We start from the raw sequence: 20,361 nt of genomic DNA, 5'->3' as shown, positions 1-20,361 counted from the left end.
AAATAATAATATTACATCAGTTAGGATCTTTTATTAATTTCATTGTTAATTTGAGTGTTAAATATTAATTAACATTCAAATTTAAAGTACAGAAATCTAAATTATCTAAATTAAATTGTAAACAGGTATACATTTGTCAAGGATAAAATAAATAGTGTAAGATAATTGGACTTTTTTGACAAATAAATAGTGTAATATAATTGGACTTAATTGCAACCCAAATAAAGTTGTGTATGGATTTAGGCCTTAGGCCATTTTTATATTCCATTTATGGATTTGAGCTGAGCCCTTCAGCTCATGGGTCCTGGTTATTTAACTTGTCGGGTTTATGGAGATGGCAGGAAAGCTCGGATCGCAGTCCGTTCTGTTTCTTTTATTTATATTCAAAATTAATTTTAAATAAAAAGATTTCTTCGAAATTAAATAATAGTTTGGAATATATTTCTTACATCAAAACATGAGCTAAGCAGTCGTTTAGACCTCCCCACGGATAGGGTAGTCACCTAGTCCGACTTGAGTCCGGTTTAGATTAAAAAAAATTCACTTTGAGCTAATTCAGTCTAATTCAAATTCAATATAAATAATTAAAAAATATTTTTTGAATTTTTTAAAATTTTTAATAGCAAAACATTTTTTTTGCACAGGTTGGAACGAAAACAGGCCTGGGCTGGAAATTATTATTTATAACCAAACCTTAATTAGACCCATAGACACTTCTAAATTACACAATATGAAAATAGTCCATCAACAATTGTTCGGGGTAGTGGCAAGTAGAGACAAAGCTAGAAGAGAACAGACAGGAGCTTGGCTCCCCAAAATAAAAAATTATCCCTTTAGAAATTGTAATGTTTTGAGTTAACCTAATGGTAAAATTAAAATTTGGTCTTTAAAATTTAAAATTCAATTATGACATCTCAAAAAATAAAAAAGTTTATAGTTTAATCCCTTGAAATCTTGTAGGTTTTTACATTAATACAATGAAGAAATTACATTTTTAGCTCTCAAAAGTTGATAATTCAAATTCGACCCCTCCAAAAAAAATTTTGGCTTTGCCCTTTATGGTAAGGTATATTATACTCTCAAAGAGAACTCAAGTTCAAAACTTTGAAAATGACATTATTAAAAAAGATAATCATGAACCCTAAAATGATTAATCTTTATAAATCGTAAAATGTATATTAGGATCAGTTTTAGGGCAAATTAATTCATTACCAATTTAATGTTTATTGTGTTGTGCCACTGCATAAAATAAAGTATATAAAAAATCGATTCTTTTATATATTAGGTCGAGTCAAGCTTAGATATATTTCTAGAACATCGTTAAACTTTTTTTTTTTGATATTATGCATGTTCGTTTTACCGTCCATATTCGGGGTTTATGGCTGTCCATTCTAACAATATTATCTTCAATATTCAAACTTATACGTTCCTCTCTTGAGAGTACAATATGCCTTACCATTACACCCAATCATTTATTCATCGATAAATCTAATTTAATACTAAAAATATATAAATTAAATCCGATTGAAATCAACCGAACAAATAACCTTGTTATGTTAATCCTAGCAACGACCAAATCTTTAGCCATAGACGGAATCAATACTCTTCTTGGCGTGGTTATCAAAGGCAAAAAGGCCACCATTCCTTTTGGACTTCAGCTTTAGAATTAAAATAATAATAATAATAATAATAATAATTTTTTTATAAAATTTGAGATTTAGTCCTTCTACTTAAAAATTTTAAGTCCTTCAATTGTTTTGATTTGAAAATCTTAGTCAAATCATTAAAATTATAAATATTTTTTATAAAAAAGTCAAATTAACATGTTAATTAAACTATCCTTATATAGCATAGCATTTAAATAACCAAAATAAACCTATTAAATTGACAAAATTTAACAGAAACTACCAAAAAATGTAATGATTAGGCTAATATTTTTAAAATTTTAAAATGTAGGGACTAAATCTTAAATTCTAAAAACATTCAAGGACTAATAGCACATTTCAACCAAGAAAAAGGTTTCTACCGAGTTCTTGTATCTTCTATTCAATCTTTAGAACTTTAAAGATTCAAGACACTGCATAAAAGCAATGCAGTATACCTTTTTTTTCTTTTTTTTTCGATATTAGATAATCTATGCTAAGTAAAAAAATTGAGAAATTAAAAATTAATCTAAATCGAGTTGGTTGAGCGATTAATAGTTAACATATTAAAAAAATCGAATTTTACTTTTTATTTAATTTATAATTATTTTTCATGATTTAGATTTTTATATTTAAAACAATAAAAATGAATTAAAATATTATATATAAATTAGTTAAAAATAACATATAAGAGTTTTATTAATTATTTTTATTTACTTGAAATTTTAATATATATATATTTAGAATATTTATGAAAAGTTTTAAAATTTACCAAATATCAATACAACATCCCAAAAACCAAAATATAAAATTAATATATATCCACGAGAATTAAATCTAAATAAACCTAACTTTTTAATACTCAATCCAATATTTTTCTAAAGCAACAACTCCATAAGATTTGCTAAAGCATTTACATCATTATTTATACCAAACAGTGAAATTAATTACCAAACCCATTATTTTGGCATGGATGAGTTATTGAATATAATAAAAATTAATTCATTATTCAATATTTGAGTTTGATAATTTTTTACTATGTTATTTATATTTTCTTGTCTAATATAGTATATGTATTTGACGAGAATTATAAATTTTGATAAAGTAACGAGGTCAATTTTTATTATTCAATTCAAGGTTAATTTAATGAAATTTCATTGTCAACTTGTATAAAATAGACACTGGAATACAAATAAAAACGTAGTAATCATACTATATTTAACAAAAATAAATATAAAATTAAACGAATTCACAATTAATACTAAATTTATTCTACAAAACCAAAAAATCCTAACATAATAATATTAATAATTAAATTTTACCAAATAATACTAAAACCTAGATTAAACACGAATCATTGTGTCGAGTTGATAATTTTAATAAAAAATACAAACAATGTTAACAATGGGGCAGAGATTATTAAATCATAAATGTTAGAGGACTTGTTTTTTAGAGTAATCTATACCAATACCACTAAACTATTAGTAGGTTTATTTATTTGTCATTTAACCTTAAAATTTAACAAAATAGAGTCACAGGGAAGTTAATTTTTTTTTTAAGTTTGACTAGTGAGCTCCAAGCGATAATTTGGGGATTGGTACGATTGATCAATTCTTATCGACCAGTAGAAAAGTATACCTTAGATCTAAATTAATTTTGACGGTTATGTCGAAAATCAGAAAAAAAAAAAAAAGCTATTTGGATATTAGTTTGCAAATACAAGACGTTCAAAATTGTTTCATAAAAAAAAAACTTAACTATAGAAGAGAATATGAACAAAGAAGACCAAACAATAATAGTTTCAGCAACACGATTATTTTAATAAGAACTTTTGAATAATTTAGTAACTTTTTGAAGTTTAGTGATTAAAACAGAAACTTACTAATAGTGGAGTGATATTGAGTGCAGTTTTACCCTTAATTTTTAAAATAAAGGACTGGATATCAAATTCTATAAAAATACAAGGACTAACAGAAAATTTAACCAAAAAATAGATGTACATATTAAAATAAAAGTAAGTCAGAAAAGTCATTTTCACGCAAATCTCGAGGCAGAGAGGTAAGACCAGATTATGCCACGAGTCGTTTCATTAATGTCGTGGTACTGTTTGCCTCCAAATTATGTGGACAATAGTGACGCCACGTATACGGTCATAGCCAAATCACATTTGGTTGAGATCGCCCGTACAAATCGAGGTGGAGAGAGAGAATAAAAATATATCGTTTTCCTCGTACGCCGTTATTTGTCGGGTCCCGACAGGCTTTTCTGTCTCTGAATTCCGCCACGTGTAGTTCCGTTTTCTTTTTCTAAGAAAATAAATGAATTTAATTTATACGAATTTTGGGATCCTTCATTATTTATTTAAAATATAGTTCTTTTAATAATAAATTCTATTTGATGTTATTTATAATCTACAATTTGGAAGTATAAATTTGGAAAGTATGAAAATTATTAAATTAAATGTAAAATTAATTTTGATTTAATTTAAAAGTATTAGTTAAAAAATTATGGCTGTTTAAAATAAAATTATTATTGGATAAAACTCTAAATATAAAATATAAAAAAGTTGTGATAATTATAATTATAATATCAGTTAAAAATTTTGACCTAAAATAGTTGTTTTAATTTTATTTTGATATAATGTTAAATTTAGCTTTAACGTTTATATTTTTTGTCAATTTAACCTTTATTCTTTTTTAGTTAAATTTGACCTTGATTTTTAAAAAATAGTCAAAATTGATCATCAACCTTTTGAAAAGAATCGAAATTATATTTTTAAATAAGAATACTAACTAAAATATTAAAATTTTAAACGTGATAGCTTGCATGATAATCTATAAAATATTAAAATAATTTATTTTTATTTACCTGTAAGTGATTTTTCATTGATAGGGTTGTTTTTAATGAAACAAGCACATAAAAATGTGGAAAACATTTTCCGTAAGTCATTTTCCATGAAACTAATGCACCTTTAATTGAAATGGTAAAATTAAAATATTAAAACTATCGTGTTTTATGTTCAAATATAATCATGTGTATTTTTAAATATTGCATCTTACAGGACAATCTAAATATTCTCCATGCTAGTTATTTTGAATTTTATGATTTTTATATTTTTAAAATTTATATTATTTAGATATTAATAATTTTAAATATTTATTGACGTGACATATAAAACAAATATTATTATGTAAATAAAAAGTATACTTAAACTACTATGCAAGTTATTATCTTGTTATCATTAAAAACAATGTTTTAGTGATGATTTTTGTTAAATAAATATTTTAACTCGTTTTGAATGATTAATTATCACAATTAATTCAAAAAAAAGTGTCAAATTAATATAAGAATATAAAAATTAAGGACTAAATTTGATATTATACCTTTGAATTTATTTAATCCATATTTGGTTGAAAGTTGAGGTCACTCCTTGCACCTAATAATGGAAAGATATTTAATTGGCCTCATTTTATATTATCCTACCACGTGCCTAACCAAGAAAAGAAAAGTTGGATCATGTTTTTTAAAGAAAAATCCATTACTTTTTTTTAATTAAGTATATTATTTTGGGTTTAACCTATTTTTTGAGGGTGTGACAAAATAAATAAATTATTTTCGAAAAAGAAAATAGGATATGTGACAACATTTAAAACTTAAAACACCTTATCTTGTTCGATAATAAAATTTAATAAAAAATAAAAGAAAAGAAATTTATATTTCGTTTGGCTTTTAGGACGCATGAGACGTTTTTGTTTCCTTAAAACTAAAAACATCAAACATGTTTGATAGAAATTAAAAAAAAAATTTTAAAAATACATAAACAAAAAAAATCATACTTTATTTGATTTCGAGAAAATATTAATAATTACTTTTAATAATAAGATAGTAAAGCTTTAACAGCAATACAACTAACGCAACTTAAACCTAGACTACGCTTGAGACAATTAACACCCTAATCGTTAAGCCAATATACGGAATTTAAATATTACTATTTTTGTTTTCTTAAAACTAAACGTGTTTAGTTGAAAATTTTAAAATAGAAAATTATAAAATATGGTAATTTTTACTTAAAACATTCCGAAAAATAAAATGAAAACTCTAAATCACTATTTTAACTATTTTAATTTTTTATATTACTTTTTTTTATAATTTTAAATTTTCTATTGTTGTTGTTGTTGCAAATAAAACATAATATCATGCCAGTATGAAGTATACATGAGTTGCCATACAAGTTGCCATACGGGTTGCCATGCTAATAGTATTAAAAAATTAATGTTTAGTTAGCATTTTCGTTAAAAATGATTTGAAATTTTATTTTTTGAAAAGTTAATAGTTAAATTTAACTTTGATAAAGGTCAAATTGACAAAAAATTTAAATCTTGAGGATTAAATTTGACATTACACATTTTTTTAAGGGAATATTCATTATTTCATTTCATGAAATATAGGACCATCCAAATTAGGTAAATGAGAAAAACAACAAACACCATTTATCAACAATGAATAACAAGCTTCGTCAATACAATAAAGGCTTTAGCTCCAGCATCAATAAAATATTACAACATATTGACAACACACTTTGTCGCAATTAAAGGTGTTTATGGGTCAAGCCTAAGCATGATATTAAAATTTTTATGATTGCCTAAGTCCGCCCTTATTTGTAAAAAATTAACCAAGTTCATTTTAGGCTCGCCTATATTATTTTTGAAATTTTAAAATTTTTAAAATATATACATTTATATTATTTTAATTTAATACTTAATAATTTGATTTTTTTATTTATTGAAAACTTTTATATAGTCATATAACATATTAACATTATTTTAATTTATACATTAGAGTTGTATTATATGTTTAGTATATTTTTTAATGTGTTATAAATTACATAATATAAAATATTATAAACTTAAAAGTAGAGCCGAACCGTATTTTAAATGGGCTTAATTTTTTTATCTAAATTTATTTTTTGAGCCTAATATTTTTATCTAAACCCTTACAAAATTGGACGAGTCTAAGTGGATAACCCGATCCACGAACAAGCCGAGTCATAACTCAATCACGACAATAATCCTAAACAACTATAAAGATTAAAAAAAAAAAACACCAATTTCAAATGATCCAAAACAGCAAATAAAAACGAAAAAAAAAACCGGAATACCTACCAAATTAAAGACAACAATGACAAAACCATCTTACTTAAATTATTTATTATTTGATGTTAATATTTAATTTCATATTCAAAATTATCTGATAGACTATAGTGGCCCCTGCCTATTAATTTCAAACCTCATATTTCCTCCACATGGACCGATGATGTGCAACTCAATTTATAATTATATAATTTTATTATAATTGTAGCCTCTTAAAAAGACATACTAACTATTTTAACACTTAAATATTCTAAAAGGATAACAAGCATTTCGAGACTTAATATAAAATATTTATATAATTGGAGTAATTTTATGAATATAATAATATATAGAGAGTTATCCACTTAAATTAATGTGGTTTTCTAAGGAGCTTACAGGTGTGACTATTAATGTATACACACAAGTCACAAATTACAAATAATTCATGTCTAATTAATGTAAATTAAAATAAGTATCTTATATTAAAAATTAGAATATATCAACATCAATAAATCTAGATAAAATTTATACGTGATAAATTAAACTCAAAATAATATGAGCAAGGTTATTTAAATTGGACTTAATCAGTTAATTGGATCGGAATTTGATTCAAAGCATAGTGAACCGATTAATTTGGGAATCGGTATAGAGTAGTTGAACTTAATTTTTAATATATAGATAATTAAACTAATGATCTAATTAATTCAACCATCGGTTTAATATGAAAACCTTAAATATGAGAGAGAACCTATAGTTGGTATTTACCCATAGTAATACTCCAACCCATAAATTGAAGTAGGTTTTATAAGCTTACAAGATATCCAATTAAAATATGTCATTAAGTCCTTGTATTTTTTACAATTTTAAAATTAGTTATTATAAATTTTTTAAGGAATTTAGATTTATTACTTTTCTTATCTTAAAATTCATGTTAAATTATCAATTAATTAACTTTTTGTTAAATATATTGGTGTGATATTTTAAAATAAAAAATATCCTTATAATTAAAAAGTGATATAATGAAATTAAATTTAATAAAATTAACATTTGATCTAATTTTTGAAATATTAAATATAAAAAAATCTTAAGAGCAGATCGAATAATTTTTTAATTGATTAAAATTTTATTATGTTACTACAAACTTTTGACATTTAAATCATTTTATTTATTATTTATCCAAAAGAATCATTCTATTTATTAGTATAGGAGGGCGGCGAAAGATGAGACATTGATGTGAAAGGGAAGCCTTTGTAGAAAAGGAATCATTTATAGCCACAAAACATTTTGCCCTAATTAACAAACCCCAAAAACAAGATTTTGTTGAGGTGATGTTAGTTTTTTTTAATTATTTATTAGATTATTAATAAATTTATATTTTAATTATTTAATTTTAAAAGTTATAAAATATTAATAGTTAACTTTTTTTTAAATGTTAGGTTAAAAGTTTTAAACAACGAGTCAACTACCAAGACAATAAATTAATATTTATTAATGAGTATAAGAATATATTTTATATTTAAATTGATTTAATTGTCCAGAATCGAAAATAAAAGAAGAATCTATTTAAACTTTAGTTTATAAATTCATAGTGTTCAAAATTATTTAATAAAAAGTTAGAACTATAAAATAAAAGAAAAATGAATGAGAGCTTTCAATTAATGTTAGTGATTCAATAGAAAATATCATATAATAACGATTTTAACAGTCTAATAACTTAAATTATAATTTTTAATAATTTAATTTTTATTTTTAAATTTTTAAAATTGAGCAACTAAAGATATATTTTTAATAAATTGGATCTTAAACATAATTTACCCTAAAATAAAAGCTCCAAAAAGCTCCTCGTTATTATCCATATATTGCAAAACAAAAAGTACTAGTTCTTCCACTCTCTTTTAGAAGTTGATGTTTCCTCGTTATATAAATTTATATAAACTGGAAAGAAAAAGGTTTATTATAATTCAAACAAAAATTTAATTCAAGTACTTGGTTTACTTAACACGTGGTGTCAATGTCTTGAGAATTTTGATTGTGTAAATATATATTTTTTCATATTTATTCGAGTTAATTAATTAATTATAATTATTTAATTCAGTATTTATAATAATTAATTATATTAAAATTATAAATATATATCACTAAGAGCAGTGGCGGAGCCGGCCAGGGGTCATGGCCACCCAAAGTTTAAAATTTTTTATTTAGTCTTTTATAAATTTACACTATAGACCTCCAAAAATTATAAGTAAGTCCTTTAAAGTTTAAGATTTTTACACTTTTTTCTTTTGTATGTATATTATAGCCCTCTTAAAAATATAAGTAGACCCTCTAATATTTTTATAGGATTAAAAATAATATTAAAAATTTATTCTTGATAAAAACAAAAGAAAATCTTAATGAATAAGTTAAATTACTTAAGATGGCTTTTGAATGATATTTTGTTAAATAAAAATTAATGTTTAATTAATAGTTTACTTAACATAATAGTATTTTATAAGTAATATATATATATATATATAAAAATAAAGAAAAGAAAAGATGAAGAGACCCTATCGTCTTTTTTCTTCATATTGGTGCTTAACAATAAAATAAAAAAAATTATTAATCATTTTTCCTCTAAATTTGAAGTATAAGATATGTTTTCTTCAAACTTTTCATAGATTTTGAATATTTGAAACTTGTTTTAGTACCAATAGTTTTTTATTTTATCAAGTATATTAAAAGTTGCCATTAAAGGATATTGATGAAACTTGGAAGCTTGTAAAATTAAGTGAAATGTGTATGTTTTTTTATGAAAAATGATTCGGAGACAGTTTCTAACTTGTTAGAAGTGTAAAAATGAAACATAAATAGTTAAATATTGTTATAGCAAGTTTCGGCCAAAGTGAATAAGAGGAAGAAAATCTTGGACACTTTGTTTAAAATTATGTCAAATGATAGCTTGTGAATCAATGAGTATTCCTGTGAAAATAGAATAAAAAATGGTTAACTGAGTCAAATAATAACTATTTCGTCTTAATTGTTGGAATACTACTTCTTTTAAACATTTTTTTATATATTTAAATCTACTGTATAATACTTCTAATTTTAATTTGCCCCCAAATTAATATGTTGCCTCCACCACTAACCAAGAGCGAATGTAAAAGGAGTAAAATGGGGGCTTTGGTCCAAAATAGATAATTGCAATTTTACTTTTTATAAATTATTAAATTATAAATTTATATTTGTTAAAATTGTACTTTAAGAAAATGAAAAAAAAAATAAAAAAATATATATATATATATATTAATCTTAAGCTTCACCGTCTTTGGAACATTACGGGCCTAGCGGGTGTTAATTATTCCAAACACTCGATAACCTGACAGCTTCGTGACGCTACTATTTCCAAAGCTGTCTCATTGTTCACCCACGTTGCATTGAAAACACCATTGCCTCGATGCTATTGTATTTGGTCCAACACGTGGCGATTTCACGAGCATTTTCAGATCTGCTTAAATAACTACTCCGTAACAGCAACACTACCCCACCTAAATTATTATTTACCGCTGCGAAGGTGGGTAACATATAAAATATGTAAATAATTAATAATCCGCCATAGAAGGGTTAATTCCATCACATGTCCTCGAATTATGATAAATTTTAAATTAGTTCAAAACTTCAAAATGTTGCAATTGATGGATAAATATTAAATTTATACATGAATATTGACCAATTTTTCAATTTGATATAAAAGTTTTGATTAGATAAAACCAATGGGATAAAATTTTGATTTTGGTTCTCTAAAATTTACAAAACTTCTCATTAATCTTTTTCAAAAATTTAAAATTTTAATTAAATCCTCAAATTTTCTAAAAATATAATTAGGCCTCTCAAAACTTAATACTATAGTCGATTAATGCTCAAGTGTACACATTTTTAAAAATACATATTTCAATAAAATAAATAAATAGATCTATACATTTATCATTATTGATTTTTACGATATGCAATCATATAATGATGCTATGCTGATAGTACTTTTAGCAGTTTTGAAAATTAAACCAAATCACAATTTTACGTATATAATTGTAAAAATTAAAGTTAGTGTATATTGCATATCGACAATAATTCATGTATAATTTGATATTTATCTCTTACGTTCTCGCTTAGTATCGTATTAATCAATTCTTTCCCTCAATTTAGTCGTTAGCTTTAAAATGTGTGATAAATTTTAAATAGATTTACACCTATCATATGAATAAGTTAGACCTAACATCTAAAATTGAAATAATCCTCTTAAATTATAATGGTAGTGTGTATTTTATAACAAATCATATTCAAACTATCTGTTTATTAATTATTTAATTCACATATTTCTAATATGCTCGATGTAGAATTCAAGTTGACTTTAAAACGTAATCCATCATTATATGGATAAAAAAACATTTGATACAATATTAATATATTGAGAACTCCGTTACAATATTTAAATTTTTTTAAAAATTAATCCATAATAAAGAAAGACAATGTACCATTTGGTACGTAAATTTAGCTTTAATATTTATTTTGGTATCTAAATTTTTTTGTTCTAGTTTGGTACGCAAACCAAAGGATATCACGTGACTCAATAAATATTTGATATTTGTGCTCTAATAAGAAAAAGAAAAAAAAACATAAGTATTTGATCGGCATAAAAAAAGTTAAAGTACCAAATTGTACATTGAAATCAAACTCATATACTTATTTGGGATAAAAAAAAAAAGCTTAAGGATAAAATTAAACATTTAAACTAAACTCAAGTACTAAATTGAGACAAAACAAGTCCGTATTAAATTGAATATTGAAGCCAAACTTTAGTATCAAATACTATATTAACCCTAATCCAAATACAGCTACTAGATTTTTAATTAACCAGGGTTAAAACAAACCTAACCATGGTTAATTCGCCCCTTACTTTCATTACCATCTTCTGCCTATAAAACACCACCTCCTTGCCGGTAATTGTGTGTACACAAATCACAAGCCGAAAAATATGATGGTCGGAGAAACTCAACGTCTTAATCCGACGGTCCATGTTCCACCATGGCCTAACCTTGACGATGATCAAACGGCCGAGATTTACTCTCCACTCAACTACAATGCAGCCGATAGTCACTTCAACAACAACGGCGGCAACCCGGTTCATTTCCATGAAGCGTTAGCAGCGTTACAACGTTACTTGCCGTCGAACGAACCGGACTTTGTCTACCCAGATTCCGATCTTCCGGTTCTCGAAAACCCGGATTCTCCGGTCGACGCTTACTCGTGCGATCATTTCAGGATGTTCGAGTTCAAAATCCGGAAGTGTCCACGTGGCCGAGCCCATGACTGGACCGAGTGTCCGTACGCACATCCCGGCGAGAAAGCTCGCCGGAGGGATCCGAGGAAGTATCATTACTCCGGTACGGCTTGTGCTGATTTCAGGAAAGGGAACTGTTGGAAAGGCGACGGTTGTGAGTTTGCTCACGGCGTTTTCGAATGTTGGCTCCACCCAGCTCGTTATCGGACCGAACTATGTAAAGATGGACCAGGTTGTAAGCGTAAGGTTTGTTTCTTTGCTCATAGTCTAGACCAGCTTAGGGTCGTGAGCTCCGCCAGTTCTGGCTCTCCTCTTATAAGCCCACGGACCGAGTCATCACCGCCGGTTTCACCTATATCCGACTCATTGAGTCGGTCACTCGGTTCGTCTTCCATTAACGACATGTTAAGGAATTTACAGCTTGGGAAAGTTAAGTCCATGCCTATTGGTCTTTGTTCATCACCTTCTCCTTCCATGTTCGGGTCACCCAGAGATTCAATGATCCTACACGGATTTTGTAGCCTTCTCAACACTCCGACCCAGAACTTGACCCGTCATGGGATCGGTGGATACTTGGATTTATTTGAAAAATGGTGTGAAGAAGATGAACCAGCCATGGAAAGAGTTGAATCCGGAAGGGATTTACGTGCACAATTATTTGAGAAATTGAGTAAAGAGAATTGTTTGGGAAGGGGTAATCCGGGTCAGGGTTCTGGAGATCCGAATTTGGATTGGGTTTCGGATTTGGTGAACTGAAATATTTAATTTTTTTTTCCATTATATTTCTGGATTCATTTTGAAGCTATTTCTGGTTTTTATTTTCTTCTCACTAGGAAAAAGGAGAGGAAAATATCTGAAAATATATAAATATTATTTTTATTTAGATGATCAGATTGTAAAATCTTATAGCTTTTTTTGTATGTTCATGTAATGCAAAATCATTTAGTATTAATGTAAATTAAAAGCTGTTTTCAAGTTGTTTTTTTATTTGTTCTTCAAAATTTTCAAAGAGTGATGTGATGAATGTTTGAAGCAGAGTTGGATGTACTCAGCTTTTTCTCGCAAGCAGAAGGGTTTTTGGAGTTAAAAATGGAGATTTTCCGGGAAAAATATTTGGGAGGGAAAAGCTAAGAAAATCGAGCGTAGGTTTTTTTTAAGTGACTAAATTATGAGAAAGTTATGACCAGAACTTTAAAAATTATGAAACAAATTATTCAAAAATTGTTCAAAATTTTTTTTGAATTCATTAAATTATTAATTTGTTAGTTTTAAACGTTTGATTAACGATAATGGATTATAATTGATTGACATAAGTAAAAAATATATTTAAGAATATATCTTAAATTTAAGTTTATTTGATATTTGATAGTTTTTGTTAGAGATTACAGAAAAAATATTTAAATTTTAATTAGTAAATTTGTGAAATTTAAAATTATTTTATTAAAATAAATTAAAAAGAAAAGATTTTTAGTGAAGTCAGTGTGCAAATGGAAAATTTTATATTTTTCATTTAATATCAATTTTAACATCTTTTTATATTTTTTAAAATTAAATAATTAAAATTTAAATTTATTAATAATTTAAAGACCTTAGGCGTAATTTACCCATAGTAGAAAATGAATAATCCAGAGATTGACAGAGAAAGTCATTAAAGATGGCAGTCAAAGGGTGGGACATGGTGGGAATCAAGTGTGTAAGAAAATAAGAAAAGAAAGGAACATCTTTGAAAATATGCAGCAGATGAGTCCTTTAAAATATACCATAAGTCCTTTCCTTTTCATAAATTTGTAATTTAATCTTTTTATTTCTATTTCTAGGAACTTGTAACCTAATCTTTGATTTTGAATACAATACAGATAAATATATTATAAAAAACATATTTATTTAGCTTTGTTTAAATTTAGTTAAAATTTAAAGGTAACAAGCTTTTCAGTATTATTTTTATTTAGAATATTTAAATTTGAACCTTATTTTATCTATCGTGCATATATATATAATATTTATACATTGACATTGTATAATTATTTTATTTATCTTTAAATTTTCTTTTAATAGAAATATATATTTGAAATTTAGTGTATAATTATTATTTTTTCATGAGTAAAACTACTCGTAATATATATAAATATTAAATCATATTTTCTATTATTACAATATATTATATCGGTAGAGGAAAAAAGAGAAGGAAAATAGATGATAAGGTTTAAACTCAAATCATGTAAATTCTAAATAAAAGATAAAAATTATGGAACTATTTAAACAAGTTTTGACACAATATCATACTTTGAATATAACTAAGCGCAATTGTATTCCATATATATATATATATATATAAAAATAATCGATCTAGATTCTAAATAAAAGACGGGAATCACGGAACTGTTCAAATAAGTTTTGACCCAATGTCATACTTTGAATACAACTAGACACAGTTGTATTCCATATATATAATAATTGATGCGTATAAGTTTTATACGTTGTCGTTAAATAATAACATAACATCTTATTTTTAACTAAATAAAATACAGAGAAAGATGTATGATTTATGAATTAATATTAATAATTTTATTCAAATACAATTATTATTGTATTTTTCATCTCTTCGCTTTAGATTTCAAACCTTAAACCTTAAATTTTAAATTCGGAAAAGAGATATTAATATTTAATTAAAATTAATAATATTTATTATTTATGAACGGAGAACCTATGCATACATAACTATTATATATTTAATACTATACATTATTAATAAATATAAAATAATTTTTATGATCTCACCTTAATTCATTACAATGTCATATTTTAGTTATATTACTGAGTTTTTTTTTAATATCACACCAACAAATTTAACAATATTACTAATTGAACCTGAAATTTGAAAAAGTAGATAAATTAAATTATTGAAAATAAAATACATGAATTAAATTTTAAATTTTAAAATAATATTTTAATCTTAGTTCAAATGCAACGCAGATAAATATATTACAAAAATTTATTTAGCTTCGTTTAAATTTTGAGTTAAAATAAAATTCCAATTAAATTTAAAAGTTAGAAACTTTTTGGTATTAATTTTTATTCATAATATTTAAATTTTTTGTTTTTTTTAAAATCTATGGTGTGTATATATATATTGATTTATATATTCACATTGTATTGTTTACCCTTCAAAGTCTCTTTTAATAGAAATCATAAAAGTTTTATAGAAATGTATTTTGAAATTTAGTGTATCTCTTCATAAAAGTGTAAAATAAATATGAAAAAAATATTATAATATTTAAAGTCAAATCATCTAGATATTTGATGGAACCGTTCAATCAAATACTTTGAATATTGTCGTATGGTCATATTGACATATATATATTTTACGTTAAAATTTTATACATTATCGTTAAATAATAGCATAATATCTTATCATTGACTAAATAAAAATAAGGAAAGAGTTATGAATAAATATAAACATTTTTCATCTCTCAACTTTAGATATTAAACCTCGAACCTTAAATTTTAAATTGAGAGACAATATATGTTAATTATAATTGATATTAATTACATTTAAGTAAGATTATTAATATACAATTTTATAAGTACACACTTTTTTTTATTTACTCGATGATGTGTCATTATTATTCACTGACAATACATAAATCTTATATTACTAACAATACATTAAATATTATATTTAAATAAAATTATCAATATTTATTTATATAGGAACGAAGAACCACATATATATATATATAAATTTTATATATTTAATAATATACATTATTAATAAACATAAATTATTTTACTTCTAATTTATAGATAGGGAATATCAAAACTATAAATAAAACTTTGATCCAATATGTAATATCATACATTAATTTTGATTTTGTATAATTTTATACATGAAAATTTGATTTGATTCAATTTTATAAACCATCAACAACATTATCGAATTAGACCATTTTATATTGATATATTACATAAACAGATAATTATATCCGTAATTACACCAAATCAAAATTTATATATCAAATTACACGTTAAATCAAAATTTTTATATAAATTTAATATTTATCTCTTATAAATATAAACACACACAATCTCAATATATCAAGCTGTGAATCTTAACATTGTTTTAAATAAAATTAACTACAACATAAATAATGAATAAAACCTATAAAACACGAAGCATGTGAATATTCAGAATCATAACTTAAAGGAGAGTTTGCCCTTAATATTCTTTCTCTAAAAAAAAAAAAAAAGCTCTTCAAAGAAATACGAAAAATTCTCTTATTGTATGCTTTGAACGCACACACAGATATTTAATATTTATTAAAAATTATAGTGTTTTTGTTTTAAAATTTGAAATTTTGATAATTGGAATATGTTAAAAAATATCGTAATCGTTAAAAAACATGATATGCGTTTAACGCGTACCATAGAACTATTGAGCAAACATGCAGCCTCATGAAAAAATCAAAATTTATTATCATTAGAATAATGTATCCCATTCGGTGGGGAGGCTCGAATCAAGTGTTGGATTCTTGTATGTTGTTACTTATACCGCTTTCAGTTTTTTCTTCATCGATATTTTGGTTTTTATCCATTTATATCGAGTTCTCTGGAAGTTTTAATTATTGGTCAATTGTATTGAATTTTTAGTTCATTTGTTTGTTAAGAAATAAATTAAATATGTCAGATATTAAAATAGTTGATTAAGTAATAGTTGACGACCACATCAATATATTAATGGTCAAAGACGAAAGTAGTTAACTACATTATTTAATTGATACATTTTCAATGTTAGAAAGTTTAATCGTTTTCTTTGCTTTTGTTTTTGGGAATAATATTTTTGAAATCAAGTGACATTTTAACATTTATTTATAAATCTAGTGTATTTTTTAATATTTATATGGGATATAACATTATATATTTAAATTTGTAATTACTATATTTTAATATTTAAAATATAAATTATATAGTCAAATTAAATTATTTTCAAATATTTAAAATTATATTTTATATATCAAAATATTAATAATAAATTACAATAAATTATTTTATATTCTTACTAAAATATCATACTATTAATAAATTTAAACATTTTACAATATCATGTTTAAAATGAACAGAAATACTAGATCCTTAAATTTAAAATAAATTTTTACAATATTCTTTGCTTTTTTTTCTTAACAAATAAATTTTAAAATATTTCTTATAAGAAAATCTTCCCTGCATATATAGCTAGGGTTTTCTATTTAGCTTTTATATTGAATCCTTTTATTATCTAGAAAAATTGTTAAGAATAAATTACTTGCAAAAGAAAAGATGAAATTATTGCTTCTTGGCATAATTTATTAGGTGAATTTCGAGCATTCTTTTGGTTAGGTTAGTCTATAATGTTTATTTATTATTTTTCTTTCGACTTTTAAATTTTAATTAAACTTTATTTTCTTAAATAGAAAAAATTACATGTTGAATTTTAACTCAAGATGCATGAGTATTGTTATCAATATAAGAGGATGTGAGTTTGAAAGTCACTGAAATGCATTATCTTCTTATTTATATATTGGAGAAAAGTTATTATAAATTTTAAATATTATATAAAATAAAAATAAAATACACGTGAATCTTTTGTGTCTAAAAACAATTTAATTAAAATATGGAATTGAATTCCAAAATGACAAAAAGGAAAATTGGATAAACGAGTGCTTAACATCATTATGCCTCTAGAAACAAATAATATAGGCAAATTGGCAAGGCTATGCATTTTCCTTTTCTGTACTGTACAACTTATTATTATTATTATTTGTCCCTTTTAACAAACATATATAATGATGTTACATGGCTTATAGGTTGACGATTATTAATAAATTATTTAATTATTTAATTACAAATTAATTATTTAATTATTAATAAATTTATTTATTTTTGTCACTGAGTATCAAAAATTACAAATAATCATCCAACTATTTAATTTTTTCTTTTTAGTACCAACTAGCTAATGGTAGCCATTGTGTATTTTTTTCTTTTTTTACCTTTCCACCTAAAAGTTAAAAAAATAAATTTATCAATTAATTTTGATTGAAAATATACAAAAATGGAAATACCCTAAAATCTAAGATAATAATATTTATTTTTTCATTATTTTAAAATTAACCCTCAATGTCACAAAGAAAGACAAAACTACAAAAATAAAATACATATTATGTAAATGTTGAGAGTTAAATTTGTTTAGAATCAATACTTCATTCATTATTTATAAATGTTGAAAGTTAAAGTTGCTAATATGACAATTTTAAAAGATGCCACAATTAGTTGTTGGTGACCAAAGAATGTAAAATTGAATATTTAAGTGACCATTTTGTAACATTTCATAATTGAGAAATAAAAAGAAATTTACTATTAATTAAGTAACTACTAATATAGTTTACCCAAAATTAAACTAATAATTTTTACTCTTTGCGTTTGCTTTGTATTTCTTTTAAAATATATAATTTAAAATTATTTGCTTTTGGATCGTAATCTATAAAATAATGACTAGATTGATTTTTGAACTTTCAATTTTATGATAAAATTGTAATTTTAATATTTTAAATGTATCTTAAAACATGGCTATTTTTATCTATTAGTTTTGGTATCACATGCGTTGTACGTGAAAATACGTGTTTATATTTTATTATTTAATTAAATAATTTTATTTCATAATTATTATAAAACAATTAATATATAATATTAAAAAACAAAAGACTTTCAAATCATAATTGAGTAGTTATATATATTAAAAATATATGTTTACAATGTTTAAAGTACGGATATACTGCAAATTTATACATTTTACTCTTCAATCTTAATTTTTTAAATCTCTACAAAATCAATGAATAAATTAACGATTTATTAATATATTAAATAATAATGTTATTTTTTATTATAGAATAAATGTTTCATGTAATACCACCCTCTTTGTATATTACATTTTTTTTGTGTTTTTTCATTTGATAATAGAGCTAATATCAATTTAAATAAAAATAATTTAAAATAATAAAATATTTATTATTGATTAAATTAATAATTTAAATTATAATAAATGTGTAATTTAAGATATTACTATTAACACTTATTATGGATTTGAATAAAATAAAGCAATTTTATCTTGAAAATTTATGTAAATAAAAAGTATTTTAAAATTAGATTTTGATTTAATTTGGATGCAGACTAATAATAGATAAAATTAATTACAATTTTAATGCATAACAATTATCGAATTAACTTTTAAATAAAAATTTTAATTTTAATATTAAAACTATTTATCATTTTATATTTAATTTTTCCTAATTTAAAATCAAATAATAATGTTATTAATTAAAATTAAATTCGAATTATATAAAATATAAATTATTGCTCGAAACCAACTTAGCTATCTAGGATAAGATTAACACAATATATGTTTTAATTTTATAATAATTTATTTTCATTACTAAAACAAATATTGAGATATTAAATAATCTGATTACATTATAAAAAAAAATTAAAGATATTTTAAAAACTTCAACATCCTAGTTGAAATAAAAGTATACCTAGACAAATTAAAAACGACATTCTAAAATATTAAAATAAAATCAAATCTAAAATAAATACTAATAATATTACAAATATATTTAAATTTGTTAGTTTAATCTTTTACTTCAACCTACCATTCCCGTCAACATTTTCTATCTTGACCTTATTCAATCTATTGGCTCGTCATTATTTTGAATCAACATTTGACTTTCAATGTAATTAATTACTTTGAACTTGTAAATTATAATATTAAATTAAAAATATTAAAACAACATGCAAAACTATAATATTAGTTCATGATAAATATAAAAATATATTTACATTAAATTAATAAACACATATAATAATGGTTAAAATAATCATTAAAATTTAACTCTCTTTTCTAAATAAACCTAAATAAAAAAGAAACGATTTTAAGAATGATTACTTCGTATAATATAAAAAAAAGAAAACAATTTCATCGTTCTCATCATCAATTAAAATAGCCTTTCATCTTTCTGTTTAAATATAATTTGATATTGACTTTTAAAGAACCCTAAGATTTGATTTAATGCTCTATTCTTTTGATCTTTTAATTGAATACGATTAACTATTGAATGTTATTTATAGAGGTAAGCTTAAAATTTAATTAATATATTACTCTAATATTTTATTTATATTATATTTAGAATTCTATTCAAATTAAAGCTCAATAGTTTTGTTTGATATAAAATATTATAAATACATATAT

At 23.6% G+C, this 20,361-nt stretch overlaps 1 protein-coding gene across 1 annotated transcript; it reads left to right on the top strand.

Annotated features, from left to right (window-relative positions):
- Window positions 1-11,716: 11,716 nt before the first annotated feature.
- On the top strand, window positions 11,717-13,061 carry LOC108468851 (zinc finger CCCH domain-containing protein 20-like). Its single transcript, XM_017769710.2, has one exon. The coding sequence runs from the start codon at window positions 11,781-11,783 to the stop codon at window positions 12,840-12,842; it is 1,062 nt and encodes a 353-aa protein (XP_017625199.1). The 5' UTR covers window positions 11,717-11,780; the 3' UTR covers window positions 12,843-13,061.
- Window positions 13,062-20,361: the final 7,300 nt, after the last annotated feature.

Source organism: Gossypium arboreum, chromosome 8, assembly GCF_025698485.1.
Source record: "Gossypium arboreum isolate Shixiya-1 chromosome 8, ASM2569848v2, whole genome shotgun sequence".
NCBI classification, from domain to species: Eukaryota; Viridiplantae; Streptophyta; class Magnoliopsida; order Malvales; family Malvaceae; genus Gossypium; species Gossypium arboreum.
This window is presented reverse-complemented; position numbering and strand designations above follow the sequence as displayed.

Excerpts from the sequence above, each read along its gene's own strand:
- LOC108468851 (XM_017769710.2), top strand. The coding sequence starts at position 11,781 with ATGATGGTCGGAGAAACTCAACGTCTTAATCCGACGGTCCATGTTCCA.